The 21,772-nt window shown below is 46.0% G+C and overlaps 1 protein-coding gene across 1 annotated transcript in view; it reads left to right on the top strand.

Moving 5' to 3' along the window:
- LGR4 (leucine rich repeat containing G protein-coupled receptor 4) overlaps positions 1-21,772 on the top strand; it is a 172,005-nt gene that overhangs the window by 131,899 nt on the left and 18,334 nt on the right. Inside the window, exons 5-6 of the mRNA XM_063944411.1 lie at positions 11,691-11,906; positions 12,934-13,005. Of these exons, the coding sequence (XP_063800481.1) occupies positions 11,691-11,906; positions 12,934-13,005 (288 nt within the window). The remainder of the gene's footprint in view (positions 1-11,690; positions 11,907-12,933; positions 13,006-21,772) is intronic.

The following is a 21,772-nucleotide window of genomic DNA, read 5'->3' as shown; positions in this document are numbered from 1 at the left end:
TAGTTTTATATCACAGACTAATTGTAAATTAATAGTTTGCCCATAGATAACCATTTTATACAAATGTTATATTTTATTGCAGTTTGTCTTCTTTTTTTCTCCCCAAGTTTAACTTTTGTGTATTGGGCGTTCGCCATTCGTTTGCCAGGTATAAATGCCCATGTGTATTGTAGGACTATTGATTTCCTGTGTACTAGCGGGTGCATAGTCAATGTGCCCCTGAGCAACCTGAGGGATTGGAACAGGCTGGGAGATATGATGATGTTGTTATCCATATGATGTTGATATGTATAGCCTAACTGATATAATGGCTTTTTTTATACTATTATTTATTTTGGATTTTTTTCATGTAATGGTGGTGTGCTGTTCTCCTGCTGTATGCTCTTAAGGGATACTTTGCGGTGTTTTATGAATTGGACTGTGACCTGGCACCCTTTTTTGTTTAGGCCTTCCAATATACTATAAATATACTGAAGTAAAGGAAAAATAAATAAATATATATGTATATATGTGTGTGTGTATGTATGTATGTATATATATGTGTATATATATATATATATATATATATGTATATGTGTATATATATATATATATATATATATATATGTGTGTGTGTATATAAATATATAATATAATATAATATATATATATGTGTGTGTGTGTGTATATTTCTCTGACGTCCTAGTGGATGCTGGGAACTCCGTAAGGACCATGGGGAATAGCGGCTCCGCAGGAGACTGGGCACAACTAAAGAAAGCTTTAGGACTACCTGATGTGCACTGGCTCCTCCCTCTATGACCCTCCTCCAGACCTCAGTTAGAATTTTGTGCCCGGCCGAGCTGGATGCACACTAGGGGCTCTCCTGAGCTCTTAGAAAAGAAAGTTATATTAAGGTTTTTTATTTTCAGTGAGATCTGCTGGCAACAGACTCACTGCTACGAGGGACTTAGGGGAGAGAAGCGGATCTACCTGCTTGCAGCTAGCTTGGGCTTCTTAGGCTACTGGACACCATTAGCTTCAGAGGGATCGAACACAGGCCCAGCCTCGGTCGTCCGGTCCCGAAGCCGCGCCGCCGTCCCCCTTGCAAAGCCAGAAGCAAGAAGATGTTCCTGAAAATCGGCGGCAGAAGACTTCGGTCTTAATTAAGGTAGCGCACAGCACTGCAGCTGTGCGCCATTGCTCCCCATGCACACCACACACTCCGGTCACTGATGGGTGCTGGGGGGGGGGGGGGGGGGCGCGCCCTGGGGCTGCAATAAGAGTACCTTACTGGCAAAATAACACATAATATAGTCATTAAGACTATATATGTGTAAAATCCCCTGCCATATATTCCATAAAAAAGCGGGAGAAGTTAGCCGAGAAAGGGGCGGGGCTATCTCCCTCAGCACACTAGCACCATTTCCTCTCACAGCTCCGCTGGAAGGACGCTCCCAAGGCTCTCCCCTGCAGTTTCCAGACTTCATAGGGTAAAAAAGAGAGGGGGGGCACTAAATTTAGGCGCAGTATCTGTATATTAATAGTGTGAATCCCTACATTATATATAGCGCTCTGGTGTGTGCTGGCATACTCTGTCTCCCCAAAGGACTTTGTGGGGTCCTGTCCTCAGTCAGAGCATTCCCTGTGTGTGTGCGTGTGTCGGTACGGCTGTGTCGACATGTTTGATGAGGAGGCTTATGTGGAGGCGGAGCAGGTGCCGATAAATGTGATGTCACCCCCTGCGGGGTCGACACCTGAGTGGATGGTTATGTGGAAGGAATTACGCGACAGTGTCAACTCCTTACATAAAAGGTTTGACGACATAGCAGATGTGGGACAGCCGGCTTCTCAGCCTGTGCCTGCCCAGACGTCTCAAAAGCCATCAGGGGCTCTAAAACGCCCGCTACCTCAGATGGCAGACACAGATGTCGACACGGATACTGACTCCAGTGTCGACGATGATGAGACTAGTGTACATTCCAATAGAGCCACCCGTTACATGATTACGGCAATGAAAAATGTGTTGCATATTTCTGATATTACCCCAGGTACCACAAAAAAGGGTATTATGTTTGGGGAGAAAAACTACCAGTGGTTTTTCCCCCATCTGATGAATTAAATGAAGTGTGTGAAGAAGCGTGGGCTTCCCCCGATAAGAAACTGGTAATTTCTAAAAAGTTACTAATGGCGTACCCTTTCCCGCCAGAGGACAGGTCACGTTGGGAGACATCCCCTAGGGTGGATAAAGCGCTCACACGTTTGTCAAAAAAGGTGGCACTACCGTCTCCGGACACGGCCGCCCTAAAGGAGCCTGCAGATAGAAAGCAGGAGGCTATCCTGAAGTCTGTATATACACACTCAGGTATTATACTGAGACCGGCTATTGCTTCAGCATGGATGTGCAGTGCTGCAGCTGCGTGGTCAGATTCACTGTCGGAAAACATTGATACCCTAGACAGGGACACTATATTGCTAACCGTAGAGCATATTAAAGACGCTGTCTTGTACATGAGAGATGCACAGAGGGATATTTGCCGGCTGGCATCTAAAACGCAATGTCCATTTCTGCCAGGAGAGGATTGTGGACTCGGCAGTGGACAGGAGATGCAGATTCTAAAAGGCACATGGAAGTATTGCCTTACAAGGGTGAGGAGTTGTTTGGGGATGGTCTCTCGGACCTCGTTTCCACAGCGACAGCTGGGAAGTCAGCATTTTTACCCCATGTTCCCTCACAGCCAAAGAAAGCACCGTATTATCAGGTACAGTCCTTTCGGCCCCAGAAAGGCAAGCGGGTTAGAGGCGCGTCCTTTCTGTCCAGAGGCAGAGGTAGAGGGAAAAAGCTACAACATACAGCCAGTTCCCAGGAACAAAAGTCCTCCCCCGCTTCCTCTAAGTCCACCGCATGACGCTGGGGCTCCACAGGCGGAGCCAGGTACGGTGGGGGCCCGTCTCAAGAACTTCAGCAACCAGTGGGCTAGCTCACAGGTGGATCCCTGGATTCTACAAGTAGTATCTCAGGGGTACAACCTGGAATTCAAGACGTCTCCCCCCTCGCCGTTTCCTCAAATCCGCCTTGCCGACAGCTCCCCCGGACAGGGAGGCAGTGCTGGAGGCGATTCACAAGCTGTATTCTCAGCACGTGATAATCAAGGTACCCCTCCTTCAACAAGGACGGGGTTACTATTCCACAATGTTTGTAGTACCGAAACCGGACGGTTCGGTGAGACCCATTTTAAATTTAAAATCCTTGAACACTTATATAAGAAGGTTCAAGTTCAAGATGGAATCGCTCAGGGCGGTGATTGCAAGCCTGGACGAGGGGGATTACATTGTATCACTGGACATCAAGGATGCTTACCTGCATGTCCCCATTTACCCTCCTCACCAGGAGTACCTCAGATTTGTGGTACAGGACTGTCATTACCAATTCCAGACGTTGCCGTTTGGTCTGTCCACGGCACCGCGGGTATTTACCAAGGTAATGGCCGAAATGATGATACTCCTTCGGAGAAAGGGAGTTTTAATTATCCCGTACTTGGACGATCTCCTTATAAAGGCGAGGTCCAGGGAACAGTTGTTGATCGGTGTAGCACTAGCTCGGGAAGTGCTACAACAGCACGGCTGGATCCTGAATATTCCAAAGTCGCAGCTGGTTCCTACAACGCGTCTACTGTTCCTGGGGATGGTTCTGGACACAGAACAGAAAAAAAGTGTTTCTCCCGGAGGAGAAGGCCAAGGAGTTGTCATCTCTAGTCAGAGACCTCCTAAAACCAAAACAGGTGTCGGTGCACCACTGCACGCGAGTCCTGGGAAAGATGGTGGCTTCTTACGAAGCAATTCCATTCGGAAGGTTCCATGCAAGGATCTTTCAGTGGGATCTGTTGGACAAGTGGTCCGGATCGCATCTTCAGATGCATCGGCTGATAACCCTGTCTCCAAGGACCAGGGTGTCGCTGTTGTGGTGGCTGCAGAGTGCTCATCTTCTAGAGGGCCGCAGATTCGGCATACAGGACTGGACCCTGGTGACCACGGATGCCATCCTTCGAGGTTGGGGGGCAGTCACACAGGGAAGAAACTTCCAAGGACTATGGACAAGTCAGGAGACTTCCCTACACATAAATATTCTGGAACTAAGGGCCATTTACAATGCCCTAAGTCAGGCAAGACCCCTGCTTCAACACCAGCCAGTGCTGATCCAGTCAGACAACATCACGGCGGTCGCCCATGTAAACCATCAGGGCGGCACAAGAAGCAGGATGGCGATGGCAGAAGCCATAAGGATTCTCCGATGGGCGGAAAATCATGTGTTAGCACTGTCAGCAGTGTTCATTCCCGGAGTGGACAACTGGGAAGCAGACTTTCTCAGCAGACACGACCTCCACCCGGGAGAGTGGGGACTTCATCCAGAAGTCTTCCAAATGGTTGTACACCGGTGGGAAAGGCCACAGGTGGACATGATGGCGTCCCGCCTCAACAAAAAGCTAAAAAGATATTGCGCCAGGTCAAGGGACCCTCAGGCGATAGCTGTGGACGCTCTGGTAACACAGTGGGTGTACCAGTCGGTGTATCAGAATCAGAATCAGAATCAGCTTTATTGGCCAGGTATACTTACGTATACTAGGAATTTGTCTTCGGTTTGCTATACAACAGCCAAGTAGGTAACAGGTAAGCAGGTGTGTGTGTGTGTGTGTGTGTGGGGGCAAGTAAAGTTACACAGATAGGTATACCGTAGGGACACAAGTGAGTTACATGTACGTCTAGTCAGTCAATGTTCAGGAGTTCAGCAGGCGGACAGCTTGGGGAAAGAAACTTTTGAGGCTTCTGGTGGATCTGGCGGGGACAGCCCTGTAACGCCTGCCTGAAGGAAGCAAGTTAAACATGCTGTGGCCGGGGTGTAGCTGGTCTTTTACTATCTTCATTGCCCGCTTTTTAGCTCTGGACAAGTACAGGTCCTGGACTGAGGGAAGGTCGGCCCCGATGATCTTCTCTGCGGTTCTGACCACCTTTTGGAGCCTGCATATGTCCCTCGCGCTGGCGGAGCTGTACCATACGAGTATCGAGGAGCACAGTACCGACTCCACAATCGCGGAGTAGAAGAGGAGCAGGAGCTTCTGTGGGATGTTGAACTTCCTTAGTTGCCTGAGGAAGAACAACCTCTGCTGCGCTTTCCCAACAGTGGCGTCAGTGTTGGACCCCCATTTAAGGTCCCTGGAGATTGTGGTCCCTAGAAACTTGAAGGAGTCCACTAGCGATACCACACTGTCAGCAATCGTTAGCGGAGGTGCACTAGATGACTTCTTCCTGAAGTCCACTATCATCTCAACAGTTTTGAGGGGGTTGAGGTCAAGGTTGTTGTGGATGCACCACTGAGCCAGCCGGTCTACTTCCCGTCTATAGGCCGATTCGTCCCCATCCTTGATGAGGCCGATGATGTATGTGTTCCCTCCTCTGCCTCTCATACCCAAGGTACTGAGAATAATAAGAAGGAGAGGAGTAAGAACTATACTCATTGTTCCGGATTGGCCAAGAAGAGCTTGGTACCCAGAACTTCAAGAAATGATCTCAGAGGACCCATGGCCTCTGCCGCTCAGACAGGACCTGCTGCAGCAGGGGCCCTGTCTGTTCCAAGACTTACCGCGGCTGCGTTTGACGGCATGGCGGTTGAACGCCGGATCCTGAAGGAACAGGGCATTCCGGAGGAAGTTATCCCTACGCTAATTAAAGCTAGGAAAGAAGTGACCGCAAACCATTATCACCGCATATGGCGGAAATATGTTGCGTGGTGTGAGGCCAGGAAGGCCCCAACGGAGGAATTTCAGCTAGGTCGATTTCTGCACTTCCTACAGTCGGGGGTGACTGGGCCTAAAATTGGGTTCCATTAAGGTTCAGATTTCGGCTCTATCGATTTTCTTACAAAAAGAACTGGATTCACTACCTGAAGTTCAGACGTTTGTTAAGGGAGTGCTGCATATTCAGCCCCCTTTTGTGCCCCCAGTGGCACCTTGGGATCTCAACGTGGTGTTGGATTTCCTAAAGTCGCATTGGTTTGAACCACTTAAAACCGTAGAACTAAAATATCTCACGTGGAAAGTGGTCATGCTGTTGGCCTTGGCTTCGGCCAGGCGTGTCTCAGAATTGGCGGCTTTGTCTTGTAAAAGCCCTTATCTGATTTTCCATATGGATAGGGCGGAATTGAGGACTCGTCCCCAATTTCTCCCAAAGGTTGTTTCAGCGTTTCATTTGAACCCGCCTATTGTGGTGCCTGCGGCTACTCGTGACTTGGAGGACTCCAAGTTGCTGGACGTAGTCCGGGCCCTAAAAATCTATGTTTCCAGGACAGCTGGAGTCAGAAAGACTGCCTCGCTATTTATCCTGCATGCGCCCAACAAGTTGGGTGCGCCTGCTTCAAAGCAGACTATTGCTCGCTGGATCTGTAGCACGATTCAACTTGCACATTCTGCGGCTGGACTGCCGCATCCAAAATCTGTAAAAGCCCATTTCACGAGGAAGGTGGGCTCTTCTTGGGCGGCTGCCCGAGGGGTCTCGGCTTTACAACTTTGCCGAGCAGCTACTTGGTCGGGGTCAAACACATTTGCTAAATTCTACAAGTTTGATACCCTGGCTGAGGAGGACCTAGAGTTCGCTCATTCGGTGCTGCAGAGTCATCCGCACTCTCCCGCCCGTTTGGGAGCTTTGGTATAATCCCCATGGTCCTTACGGAGTTCCCAGCATCCACTAGGACGTCAGAGAAAATAAGATTTTACTCACCGGTAAATCTATTTCTCGTAGTCCGTAGTGGATGCTGGGCGCCCGTCCCAAGTGCGGATTGTCTGCAATACTTGTATATAGTTATTGTTTAACTAAAGGGTTATTGTTGAGCCATCTGTTGAGAGGCTCAGTTATATTTCATACTGTTAACTGGGTATAGTATCACGAGTTATACGGTGTGATTGGTGTGGCTGGTATGAGTCTTACCCGGGATTCAAAATCCTTTCCTTATTGTGTCAGCTCTTCCGGGCACAGTATCCTAACTGAGGTCTGGAGGAGGGTCATAGAGGGAGGAGCCAGTGCACACCAGGTAGTCCTAAAGCTTTCTTTAGTTGTGCCCAGTCTCCTGCGGAGCCGCTATTCCCCATGGTCCATACGGAGTACCCAGCATCCACTACGGACTACGAGAAATAGATTTACCTACCGGTGAGTAAAATCTTATATATATATATATATATATATATATATATATATATATATATATATATATATATGTATGTATGTATGTATATATGTATGTATGTGTGTATATATATATATATATATGTATGTATGTGTGTATATGTGTATATATATATATATATATATATATATATATATATATATATATAGCCATTGTGGTGCTGCACTCATATCTATTAAGAAGCAATATCAGGGTGCTCCCAATGGGCCTATCCGATGCAGGTCCACTAATATAGGCGAAGATCCATGAAGAGTGAAGTTCCCCTTCACACTTCGTGGATCTTCGTGTGTGTATATGTACATGTGTGCTTGTGAATAAAAAAAAATAAAAAAAAATAAAAAAAAATAAAAAAAAAATATATATATATATATATATATATATATATATATATATATATGAAAATAAAAGTGAGAATAGGCGCCTCCTAGTGTAATATTTAAATGTATGATATGACCATCACCCTTAGTCTCACCCTGTAAAGTGGAACTATACCGTATATGGTGGAATTCCAACCACCCTTGAAATAGCATAGGGTCACAATCTGAGCGACGTCATCAGTGGTGTTCTATTGGTATTCCTCCTTGTTGTTACTTTTTTTCTTAAAGCGGAAGTGAATTGAAGACTGATGAGCTCTGACGGTAAACCTGGTTTGTTGCTCCCTGAGCCCCTCCTGTGAAGAGCAGGGAGTGTGTGATGGGGGAGGTAGCACAGGGCAGACACAACCTGGAGCTGCTCCTGGTTGTGTCTGCCCTGTGCTACCTCCCCCATCACACACTCCCTGCTCTTCACAGGAGGGGCTCAGGGAGCAACAAACCAGGTTTACCGTCAGAGCTCATCAGTCTTCAATTCACTTCCGCTTTAAGAAAAAAAGTAACAACAAGGAGGAATACCAATAGAACACCACTGATGACGTTGCTCAGATTGTGACCCTATGCTATTTCAAGGGTGGTTGGAATTCCACCATATACGGTATAGTTCCACTTTACAGGGTGAGACTAAGGGTGATGGTCATATCATACATTTAAATATTACACTAGGAGGCGCCTATTCTCACTTTTATTTTCCAGATCTACAATTGGTTGGCTTGAACAGCTAACCACTGGAGAAAAGGGCTGCCACCCCATGAAATAGAACATTGGGGGAGTGTATTCTAGAACACGGAAATTTACCATTACGGAAAGGATAGGTCGTTATAAGAAGGACTCAGCGCCATTTACCACCACCACTACCAAAAAAAAAAAAAAAAATATATATATATATATATATATATATATATATATATATACTAGGTGCTTCATCGCGCCCTACGGGCGCTCTTCACACCGTCGCAAGGGGCTACGCCCCCTTAACCCTTGCATGCCTTTCTGGGGTTTAATATTTGTATTATATGGAGTATTACCTGCATTCCTTTGTTAGTGGTTAAATATTGCACAATGAAAGGGCGTGCGATGGTGAAGGAGGCGCAGCCCCTTGCGACGGCGTGAACAGCACCTGCAGGGCACGATGTACAGAATGTAGCGGGTGCGGGGGACACTGCGGATGGTGTCTGTAGATGCTGCGGGTGGAGGGGAGGCAGAAGTGGGGGTGGGGCCCGGATGGGGAAGGTTCGGAAGGTGCTGCGCGTGGGGGAGGGGCAGAGGAGTGGGGGATGCAGATGGGGGAGGGGTCCGGAGGCACTGAAGGTGGGGGAGGGGCAGGGGTGCCACGGGTGGGAGAGGGGCAGGTGTGGGGATGTTGTGGATGGATGAAGGGTTCCGGAGGTGCTGTGGGATGGGAAGGGACGGGAGTGCCGGGGGTGGGGTAGGGGACCGCAGGCACCATGGGTAGGGTAGGGGCAGGTACGGGTGTTGCGGCGGATGGGAAAGGAGGTCCGGAGGTGCTGCAGGTGGTGGAGGGACAGGTGCGGGGGTGCCATTGGTGGGGGAGGGGTGGGTGAGGGGGGGACCGCTGATGGAGGAGGGTGTCTGCAGATGCTGCGGGTGGAGGGGGGCAGGTGTGGGGGAGACATATAAGGGGGGTGAATGGTGGAAGGGGCCTGGAGGTGCTGTGGGTGGTGAAGGGGTGGAGGAGTGGGAGCCACGGGTGGTGTAGGGGGTCTGGAGGCACAGCATGTGGGGGAGGGGTGGAGTGCCGCATGTGGTGGAGGGGAAGGTGCGGAGGTGTGGTGCATTGGGGAGAGGTCTGGAGGCGCTGCGGGTACTGTATATGCCATAAAAGGTAGTTGGAGGGTATGCAGTAACAGGGCCAGGACAGGGGTGACAGGGTCAGTACAGGGTTGACGGGGCCAGGACAGGGGTGACAGGGTCAGAACAGGGGTGATGGTGCCAGGACAGGCGTGACGGGGCCAGGACAGGGGTGACGGGGCCAGGACAGAAATGATAGGGACAGGATAAGGGTGAAAGGGCCAGGATAAGGGTGGCAGGGCAAGGCCAGGGGTGACAGGGACATGACAGAACACAGGGCACGGGAGAGATTGGTATTAGGGACAAAACAGTGGTGACAGACAGATGTGTCTTACCGGAGTCACTGCTGCTGGCTGCTGCTGTTCCACTCCAACCTGTTGGGATCTGCTGCTGCTGGAGACTTGGCATGGCTGACTCTCTCAGGCTGGATTCCTGCTTCCTCTGCCCGTCCGCATCCCTCCCCCCCTCCTCAGTCACACACCGCAGACCTCGCGCAGCTGCCGGGCACTGTGGTAAGGTGAGACTGGAAATGACTGGTTAGCCCCCAGGAGATGCTGCGGCTGGAGGGAGGAGGGGGTCATAGCATGCACGTGGCGCGGACCTCACGGCTTCCGGGCACTGTGGTAAAGGGAGACTGGGAGTGACTGGTTAGCTCCCAGGAGACACTGCGGCTGAAGGGAGGAGTGGGTCAGAGCCTGCAAGCAGCTCGGATTTCTGTAGCGCTACCCGCCAGCTAAAGTGTGTGAAGGAGCTGGGTGCACCTCACTGCGGGTGGCAGTGCTGCAGCTAGCGGTGGGGTTGCTGGGGCTGGAGATAACAGAGGCAGTACGGAACCTGCACAGCGGCAGGTGCCCCACTAAACTGCAGCTAAGAAGCGTGGAGTGTGCCAGAAAGTGACGCTCCTCCGCACCAGAGAGACCCTGCTGAGTATGCCGATGTGGGGGGTCAAGCACACAGTGAGCCGATGCCCGTCTGTCTGTATGACATACCCCTCACACACCCCCATACCTCCCAAATGTCCCGATTTTCGCGGGACAGTCCCATTTTTTGGGGTCTGTCCCGCTGTCCCACCCGCGGGTCGCAGTGTCCGGCGGTGGGGGGGGGGGGGGGGCAGTTGGAAAGCTCCTGTACTCGCTGTTCTGCTTAGCAGAGCAGCGGTGAATAGTGGAGACAGAGGGAGAGGGGGCATCAGGGGGTACGGATTAATGGGGGGGTTCCAGCAGCAGAGCCGGATTAAGGTGGGGCGGGGCAGGGGATACGTACCGTTGGCCCCACAGTTTTAGGGGGCCCCCCGGCTGGAGTAGCTCTGTTCCAGCTCAGAAGCTCCCCCCCCCCGTCCTGCCAGCAACAGCGGCAGCATTTGTGCTACAGTCAGCACACGCTGCTGCATATTGGCAGGTCTGTGGTGTTGCAGGGAGGCAGCAGCCTCCCTGCTTTCTTCTCCCTGTGCGGGTGTGTAGAGGGGAGCGACCACCTCCTCTGGATTTAGCCCTAGCTGAGGGGCCAAAATCCCATCAAAAAAATAAAAATCGAAATTTGCATAAGGGGGCGTGGCCACGCGGGTCGCGATTAGGCCACGCCCCTAACCCACAGCTGGCACAGCAATGAGATAGGGCTCCCCTGTCACAAGTGCCCTGGGCCCCCCGGACTCATAATCAGCCCCTGGGAGCATGCCAGCAGCTCACAGAGCGCTGGGCATGCTCCCTCACTGACGAAAACGGGGCCCTCCCGTGAAGCCACGCCCCCTTTTCGCCGAGTGTGTTTCCCTCCCTCCTGCCTGGATAAAGCTCCTGCAGAAAGCTGGGAGGTCTGCACCCCTGCCTGTGCCATGCCCAATGCCCATGCTATCTGCTTCTGCTCCTAGTCTCCTGTAGATTTGGCCAGATCTCTGTGACTCATTTGACTAACTCCGCCCAGTGTTGTAACTCCGCCCAGCGTTAGCAAATGAATCACAAGGTCACAGAATAGGGCTATTATATAGGAGATAAATATATATATATAGTATTAGATTGCTCTGGGACCCTGAATTTAAGCTCAGTTAGACTATATTAATAGAATTTGTAAAAAAAAAAAAAAAAACACATTCCAAAGTGGAAATATTTTCGCAGTTCAGATTTCCCCTTTCTCTCACCATCACACCGTAATAGATCATCTCTTGTGCCAGGTTTACTGTTTTGCTTGTCAAACTTTTTTAGTCTCAAAATATTTTATCTCTTCCCTTTCAGTAAACTTGCTCCTGGTCATGACACTAAACTATTTTGATGAATTGGGTGTTTCTCTATCTCCCTCTCTCCCAGGCGACTAGACGCTAACCATATTGTCACCGTGCCAGATGACAGCTTCGAGGGTCTTGTGCAGCTTCGACATCTGTGGCTGGATGACAACAGTTTAACAGAGGTCCCCGTCCGTCCTCTTGGCAACCTCCCATCCCTTCAGGCTTTAACACTGGCGCTGAACAAAATCACTCACGTACCAGATTATGCCTTCTCAAATCTCTCAAGTCTTGTTGTGTTGTAAGTATTCTAAGATCATTTCTCAAGTTAATGGGAAACTTTAACTTGTATGTCACATCAACCAGTAATATTTAAATGCCAAAGAAAATTATGTTCGATTGGAAGATATTTAAGATAACCTTTGTTTCTTCTGAGTCTTTTTTTTTTTTTTTTTTTTTCTTTCTTTCTTTTAAATCCACACTAGGCTTTTTTTTTTTTTTTAAAGCATTTATTAACATGTTTTACAAGTAACAGCGCAAACCAAAAATGTAGCTGAAACCTGTAGCAGGACTGGTTATTTTGCTTTAGTACAGTTTAGGGGAAAACAGGCTGCAATTAATCAATTAGGAGCTGAGTTGATGCCGGTTGGCCTTAATTGAACCTGTGTTGAGTGCATGGAACGAAGTGCAGAAATTCGTCCTTGTGCAGAGTCTGTGGTCAGACTGCTCCAATCCATATGCTCTGTTTCATAGCCGTCATCGTAATCGGTGTTCACTTGGTGCAAAGGATCTCTGAACAGGCATATATTTGTCACCACACAACTCTGGTGTGGAGGGTATGGCATCGACCATGCTAAATTGGAACTGCTGACACCAGCATTGAGGCCAGCAGTGCCAGACCGTTTTAGACACTAATGGGTCTATTCATGAAGCAGTGAAAAGTGTGGAGGAGTGAGCCAGTGCAGAAGTTGCCCATGGCAACCAATCAGCTGCTACGTACAATTGTATTGTATGCAAATTAAAAATGTTATTTCAATGCTGATTGGTTGTACCTGAGGTACCCGCCACCTTAAAGCAATGCTGAACCCCGGATAAGTAATTCTGTTTATTTTAATATGTTGAAGGCCATTTAAAATGAAATTTGTTCTTTTTTTTTTTTAAATTTCGTTTTCACAAACCTGTTCATTGGCCTTAAATCTAGTACAACAATATTTACGGTTTACCCTATTCACTTTTCCTAATTATATTATTTTTTTTCTTTTCTTCTTGACTAATGTAATCCAAGATGTATTTTTATTCACAAACTATTTGTTTTATGTGTTTTCTAGGCACCTTCACAACAATAAAATAAAAAGCTTAGCACCCCACTGCTTTGATGGGTTGGACAGTCTGGAAGCGCTGTAAGTAGCACACCTACATACCCTGTCTATCCAATAGTTCTCCATCTGGGTTTAAAAAGCTGATGGTGTGACTAAAGTGTTCCTGCATATTGTGTCAAGGCATACTTCCTACATGATAGATCTCTTGCTCCAGGGGCTGTGGCTGAGAGGATTGGTTTCATCAACAAAACACTTAATTGCTCTATTAGAAAGATACAGGATGTGGGCAGAATAGATACTAGGTTTGTTTGTGAACTTTGGAGCATTCAGAATGTAGTGGGAGTTTTGTTCTCGCTGGACGACGTTACTTGCAAAATCTCAGATGGGTCGGGTGTTGAATATTTCTTGTTTGAAGGTACGATGTCATTCTTTTGATAATAAAGTCAAATATAACTTGTATGTGAGCGTTTTCCTGTGGAATAAAATCGGTTGTGTCATGAGAATACCGATATAAGGCAGGACGGTTAAATAAGTTTAACTTAAAACTGATCGACCTAGCGGTGAATGCTGATTGGCCAGAAAGCTTTGCATGAAACCAAGTACTCTGTAAGAGTTCTGTAGGTCATATCCTTTCTCAGAGACTAGCTTCTTGTACAGACCTCTGATGATCTCTCGATCAGTGTGACGGGTCGCTGGGCTTTTGGAAACACACACGATCGCTGCATATTTCTTAATGTACTTTAAATGTACTACTTAGATCAGTGTTGGGTTACAAGTGGACCTCTGTACCTTCACCTACAGCCTCTAGCTCCCTCCTGCTTTGTCAGTTTGGTTTGCTTGTAACACTTGTGTTATATGTGCTGATATGTTACCTCGTATAGATGTATGTGTTGTTAATCAAATAAATTATTGTAACTTGTTACTGAGACTAGGGGGAAAATGCAGTCCTTTAGAACGTTGGAGGGTAACTGTGTCCTGATGTTTATCTGGTTGCCAATCGCCTAATTAGATTGTATAGTAACTTGAACATTATACGTAGCGCAGGCAGCAACCATTATTGCAATAATGAGGTAATAGGAAAAAAACAAAGGTGTAAAGTGTAGTTTAGTATCAACAGTTGGTTGATTGAACACAGTCTTGATGCACTCTTCTGGAATGCTTGGGAGACTCCAGAATTTCAGGGAATACTGCAGGACTTTCGCCAGAGTAGGGGCCCCTACCGGAGCCTTCTTCACTTTCTTCTGAAGTGTTTAGTGCCTTGAAGGCGCTATTGAATGTGAATTGCGTTGCCATCGCCACTACTGCATGATGACGCAAATTAAGTCACAACTCCAGAACTTGACCCTTGGAACTCTGCTGTGGGCTTCCAAAAAGTAAGCAGGTACCAGTCAGTCTTATAATGTAATGGAAAGTTATGTTCAGGCCTGTTTAATATTTGCTCTTAACAAGTAAACACAATTTAGCAACAACTGGCTTAGGCGCTACATTTGTTCAATAAATATTCTCAGCACTTACAGTATATCCTATTTAAAAATGGCTACTTACCTAGGGGCCTATGAGTTGCATGCAGTGCCCATGTTCAGAGGTGTGCTATTTTCTGCTACGGCACATGCGTTACACTATGTTTGCGCTCAGAGCCGCAGTTGTGATAGACACACGTGTCAGAAATGTATTGGAAACGTGCTGGGCATTCCTGGACGATGACTGAGAGATGGCTATTCAGGAGCACAGAGACGCCAATCTTATGGGCGTGTAATGGGACTGGCTCTAAAGTAGTTTCGGGCAGTATGGATGGTATAATGGTTAGCATTACTGCCTCACAGCACTGAGATCATGGGTTCGAATCTCACCATGGCTCTACTGTGTGGAGTTTGTATATTTTCCCCGTGATTGAGTGGGTTTCCACCGGGTACTCCTGTTTCCTCCCACAATCCAAAAATATACTGGTAGGTGAATTCGCTCCCAACAAAAAAATAACCCGTAACTGTTGATAATTTATTTTAGAGGCAATTTTTATAGAATTCATGGAGGTAGTTAATCTATTTGTCGACTAGAACAAGCTTGTGGGTTTGAGGGTTTTTTTTTTTTTGTTAAACATCTTGGTTTCTAATGACTCTGAGCTATGAATGTATTCACTTCTTGGAGCCTTCCTTGTAACATTTACATCTGATACAGCTCCGTTTTTCAAGTCAAGCTTAAAGACATTTGTTCCTCTTGACTTGCAAAGAATAAATGTATCTAGATTTGTTTCCTTCCCCTTATCCTGTCTTGCTCCCATTGCTGTTATCAGTTCACACGAATAGAGGGTTTGTTGTACTCTTTCAAGGTAAAAAAAAAAAAAAAAAAAAAAGGAAAATGCTGAATAGTTCTATTATGAAAATATAGTGCCGTTGTTATCAAACCGTGTAACTGTAATGATATTGCTCCTAATTCAACATGAGCAGGTATTCAAACAAAGGTGGGAAGGTATGAAAAAATAATTAAGTGCAGATAACTTATGTTTGACCCCAACAGGGGTGGCAGATAGGATCGGTAAACACTCGTAGGTGGTGCCAGTCGCCTATTCCCATCATAGATTAAATTGCATATGGCGACTTTCTTTTCTGATTATGATTTCACAGCTGTGTGCATTTGCATGGATATACATTTTTTTATTTAATAATTTCTTATTTAAATATCATACGTGATCACAAGATTACACAATTTGTGTACTTTAAAAAATAGGCCTTTCTCATTCCCTTGCCCCATGGAAAATGTGAGCTATAGCGTTGCTCTGGGACTATTTTATTTCCTGAAAGAACAAAAAAGTCTCCTGATATTTACTTCTATTTTCACTCTACTTTTAAACATTGCCCCCATGTTTTTGTAACCCTCTTACAAGGTGTAGGTCCTGCCATATTAGTCTTTAAAAGGATTGTTTTTACAGGGGAAGTATTGAAATAGAGTATTTTGAACCATAATTAAGTGCAGGAGGATACAGGTGCCCAGACCCCCACTTATACTCCAGAGCAGTAACTAGGTTTCAAACTTGCTATACATAACCTACGTTGTAGTTGTCCATTGTAGAGACCAGGGCTATAACGGGGACCGCCAGAATGCCATAGGTGAGTATCTGGGTTAGGCACTAGCAGGGCGGTTAGCTGTAGCTGCCACCCTCCGACGGTTAGTCCGAGCCGCCACCACCCAAGGGTTAGGGTAGGGGGCAGGAGAGGGGTAAAATACGTACCTCTGTGTGTTGGGATGCCCCAGTTAGTCATGTGACTGCCGTCATCCCTACTGTCGGTATTTCATACTAAACCCATATGAGGCAGTGAAAAGAGTGGAGAAATTGCCCATGGCAACCAGTAACCTTTATCAAGTGCATTCCATAAAATTATACGCAGCAGCTGATTGGTTGCCATAGACCACCTCTCCACTGGCTCATTTCTCCGTTCTTTTCACATCTTCACCCAAGTTTCATTCCCCTTATATCCTTCACCCCTGTTTGTCCTTAAGGCACGCTCACCATCGTAAATATTTGGCCTCATAAAATTTGAGTTCACAATGAAACTACGGGATGCAGTCAGTTTACCTCCAATCAAAATCCCGACATTCAAAATCCCGACACCAATTGACCGATGGTCAAAATCCCGACATGGACAAAATACCGACATTTAAAATACCGGCAAGGTCAAAATACCGACATGTAAAATGCCGACAGGTCAAAATACCGACATGAGTTTTTCATGATTTTTTTTCATTGAAACCGACTTGTTCATACTTTACCATCCCAGAGGACCTGGAGGGGGAATATAATAGTGTGCCGAGCGCAGCGAGGCACCGTGCCCGAAACATGGCGAGCGCAGCGGTACACTTTATATGGTATCCATGTTGACTTATGTCGACATACACACACAAAAACAACAAAAATGCATGTCGGCATTTTAAATGTCGGCATTTTAAATGTCGGCATTTTAAATGTCGGTATTTTGTCCATGTCGGGATTTTGACCTTGTCGGGATTTTGACCATCGGTCAATTGGTGTCGGGATTTTGAACGTCGGAATTTTGATTGGAGGTATTTCATGCCAATCCCGAAACTACTGGTAGGGGTCCAGCCACAATAACACGCCAAATCATCTGATTGGGTTGGAAGAACCAGCCATTGATTCGTATAAACTACTGTATATCCAAGCCACCGTCCAATCATACTAGAAAGGCCGTTTTTTATATTGTGACGAAATTTCTTTGTACAGTGTAGTTATTCATGTTTGTCACATGCTTACAGCTATATATAATATGTTCAATGCAAAGTTGTCGTGTTTTTGTTTGTTTTTTGTTGGTCTTTAGTTGGTCGTTTTTGAAAGTCTTGTTATGAAACTAGTGAAAAGTTTGCTTGTGTTCCTGCATTTGTTTCTTTGCAAAGCCGTACAGCACGCACAAAGCTGTTGGCCTGAACTGAGCTGACCCTCTGTCCGTTGTTTTGCTGGATCAGATATAAATTGCATACTGAAGGAAGTAATTAAAGATGGAAAGACAAATACTGTGGTCTAGCTAGGGGATAAAGAATACCACTGATTTTGTTAACATGCCAGCCATTCCCCTATGTTTTAAAAGGATGTTTAAAGCAACACACTCGCCAATATAAAGAAAAAAAACAGAACTTAAAATTTCTGTCCTACCACTAGCAATTGCTTTCCTGTGTCTGTAGGCTGATTTTAGAAGAATAAATTGTGTTCTAGGGGCATATTTATTTAAAAATGCGCCCAGCCCCTGAAAATGAATAATCCTTATTGCCGCATATGACGGGGAATGTATTAATCGAAGTTGTCGGGACAAACACCCAGAAGAGCCTTTCCCAGTGATCATCGGAAAGTAAAATGATTGCATACGTGATCACTTTAGTTCCGACTTCAGGCCCCGGGTAAGCGACTGTAAATGTGCGGCTATCAGCTGCGCAATGCAGAAATCAGCATGACTGAAATCAGGATCACCTTCAGGCCTCCTGAGAGGGCTCACAAGATCCCTTCCTGGCAGGGCTGCTTTACTGAAGTTAGCAGGCTAAAGTCATCTGTAGATGGCGTTCGCCCATACTTGTAAGAACTGCTTTGTGGATCTTGTTGCATACCGTCCCCATGGAAAACTATGGTGATGGCTCATGCAAGGGTTAGGGGACCAGAAGCAGGAGGTGCTCCTGATCTCTCCTGTTACATTCCAGCCACACTTAATTCTGCCCTTAAACCTACAAAGACAGTAGTTTCCATATATTTTAAGGACAAAATTGTTTGATAAATACTTGTATATTTATGGTGTAGATCAGGGGCCGCTAGACGGAGCACTAAGAGGCAGGAGAGGCGGGGGTGGGGGTGAGTATGTGTGGGACAATGTATATCTGGAACTGTGGCGGCATTTGTGTATCTGGCACTGTGGCGGCATTTGTGTATCTGGCACTACAACTAAGGGGCATAACTACTGGGGGCAGGCTAATTTTTAAGTTGATGATTTTTGTATGGCCCCCGAAGGATTTTATAAATTTTATAAATATCCAAATGGCCCTTGGTAGAAAAAAAGTTCCCCACCCCTGGTGTAGATCATTGATAGACATTATAAATGCAACCATTGCCATATGTTATCAATTTGATTCCTAGGAAGCAGGCTCTTGCATCATAAAAGCTGTAAAAAAAAAAAAAATGATAAAACTACAACGCAGTTTGTGTACTTTAGATTATAGCTGTGCAGGAGGTGGCACAGCGGGGGTGGCAAACTTAAAGGTAGTAAAACTTGAACTTTTGGCGGACAGTAGCCGCCCCCCCCCCCCCCCCCCCCAAAAACAAAAAAACAAAAAAACAAACTTCATTAACCAGTAGTGAGAGATCGGTCATTCCTTATAATCACTCTCCACTTGACCGTTACGGCTGGTGCCTCTAATGGAGGAGGGGCCAAAACAGCGGTGTGATCTTTAACTTCCTACAAACTACCAGCTGTGTGCTAACGAGTGTTAAGGGCCCAATTTCATCCGTTTTCGGGCATTCGGCCCGATTGATCAGATGAAATCGTGCATTTTGGAGGCGTTTCAGTTCCGATGCACGTTCCCGTGAGCATCGGATCGGATCCTCCAAATTGAATGTGCTGCACATTCAATCTGGTCCGAACCCGCAGGCGTGGCTGGGATCACCCAGGATGGCCCAAGATGCATCGTATGCAATAGGACAGCATATGATGTATCGTTGGCGATCCTGCCTCTGCCGGGGGTGATCGCCCGTGAAATATCTGTCTGACATGTCGTAGTAGTGTATGGGGCCCTTTAGGGCTCTTCCAGATCCCCTGGGCTGTAGGTGTCTGATGAACAAACGTAAAGACCCATGGAGCTGCAGCTTTGCCCTCCCCACCAAGGCCCCTGTCTATTATACCATGAAAGTCACAAACAAATACACACTAGCCACCTGTGCTCCACACAAAAAAATGGTTGAAAAAGGGGTATGGGGTCCAGCCAAAATTAACAGTGAGCGACCTTTTACCTGTGCAGGTTGTCAGTTGTTAGAGGCAGTTCATTATAAAAAAAAAAAAATATTTAAAATATTTCAACATTGTCCCTTTAAGCATAATGCACCTTTTGCTTGTGTTGGTGAAAAGTCAGCATGTACTGTATGCCGAGAGTCAGAAGCACTTTGTCCTTAATAATCTATTTGTGTTTGGAATGGGCTTTATCAGGTGAAACACCGTGACTGCTCTGCTCTTTTATTGCCATTGTGATATTGGCACAGCCAAGTCATTGACTGACTAAAGACCTACCTGTTAAGTCAGGGCTTCAGATAACTTTGTATAGGCTACAAATAAAGCACTATTTAAAAGAGTATGTGTCAAAGGCTGTGTGTTACTCAGCTACCAAACTTTCCATGGAGTGTTTGGAGAGGTGGGAAACATTCAAATGTGCAATATTGAAGGCACAGACCTTTGTATCAAAACTGTTAGGAAAAACACAAGGAAAAGGAAGCCAGTGTGGTTTGCAAAAGAAGTAGCAAATATTGTGAGAGCAAAAAAGATGGCTTTTAGGAAATATAAGCAGACACAAAATAATGAAGACAAAAAGATATATCTTGTTAGACAGAAGGAGACAAAGAAGGTTATCAGATGTGCAAAGGCACAAGCGGAGGAGAAAATGGCCCAGTCAGTGGGTAAAGGAGGCAAAACTTTTTTTAGGTATATAGGCGAAAAGAGAAAAACAAAAGGCGGAATTATAAAACTAAAGACGGACACTGGGAGTCTTGCTGAAGGAGACAATTTAATAGCAGATCATCTTAATGATTATTTTTGCTCAGTATTTACTACTGAAAGAGAGGGGAAGGGGCCACAGTTAAGTTGCAGGGATATTCAGGAAAATGAAACAAGTACATTTACAGAGGAGAATGTCCTAACAGAACTCTCAAAGCTGAAAGTGGACAAATCTATGGGGCCAGATGGGATACATCCAAGGATACTAAAAGAACTTAAAGAGGTGCTGGTAGCACCATTGACAGAATTATTCAACCAGTCATTAGCTACAGGAGTAATTCCAGGGGACTGGAAAAGAGCAAACGTAGTCCCACTGCACAAAAGTGGAAGCAAGGAAGAGGCAAACAACTACAGACCAGTGAGTCTTACATCAGTAGTAGGGAAATTGATGGAAACACTCTTAAAAGAAAGAGTTGTAGATTATCTCAAATCCGGCAATTTACTGGATCCCAAACAGCATGGATTCACTGGGGGGAGATCATGTCAAACAAATCTTATTGACTTTTTTGATTGTGTGACTAAAGTGATGGATAAAGGTGGAGCCATGGATATAGTTTATCTAGACTTTAGTAAGGCTTTTGACACAGTTCCACATCGCAGACTGCTAAATAGACTTGAAAGTTTGGGATTGGATATTAGGATTATTGAATGGATAAGATCTTGGTTGAAGGATAGAAAACAGAGAGTTGTGGTAAATGGAGTGCATTCACAGGAGGGAAATGTTACCAGTGGAGTACCCCAGGGATCTGTACTTGGACCAGTGCTTTTTAATATATTTATTGGTGACATTGCAAATGGCATTAAAGGGAAAGTATGCCTTTTTGCAGATGACACAAAGGTATGCAACAGGGTAGACACCAGGTGGGGTAAAACAAATGATTGAGGATCTAGGTAGACTAGAGGAATGGTCAAGAGTCTGGCAATTACAGTTTAATGCCAAAAAATGCAAAATCATGCACTTGGGTCTCAAAAATCCTAAAGCTAAATACAGTATTAATGGCACTAAACTGGAAACTACTGAGGAGGAAAGGGATCTAGGAGTTACTATTTCAGATGACTTAAAGGCAGGTAAGCAATGTAACAAGGCAATCAGGAAAGCTAGTCAGATGCTTGGCTGCATTGGGAGAGGAATCAGCAGCAGAAAGAAAGAAGTAATAATGCCACTGTATAGGTCATTGGTACGGCCTCATCTAGAATACTGTATTCAGTTCTGGAGGCCATATCTTCAAAAGGATATTAATACATTAGAAACTGTACAAAGGAGGGCAACTAAAATGGTGCATGGCCTACATCACAAAACATACCCAGAAAGACTAAGAAATCTCAATATGTATAGTTTGGAGCAGAGAAGGGAAAAGGGGGGACATGATAGAAACTTTCAAATATATCAAGGGTTTCAACAAAGTCCAGGAGGGAAACATTCTCCAAATGAAGAGAAGCAAAAGGACACGAGGACATGCACTGAGACTGGAGGGGGGGAGGTTCAGGGGAAATTTGCGGAAAAATTATTTCACAGAACGGGTAGTGGACAAGTGGAATAGCCTCCCATCAGAGGTGGTAGAGGCTAAGACAGTAGAGCAATTTAAACATGCATGGGA

Source organism: Pseudophryne corroboree, chromosome 11 (genome assembly GCF_028390025.1).
Source record: "Pseudophryne corroboree isolate aPseCor3 chromosome 11, aPseCor3.hap2, whole genome shotgun sequence".
In the NCBI taxonomy this organism is placed as follows: Eukaryota; Metazoa; Chordata; class Amphibia; order Anura; family Myobatrachidae; genus Pseudophryne; species Pseudophryne corroboree.
This window is presented reverse-complemented; position numbering and strand designations above follow the sequence as displayed.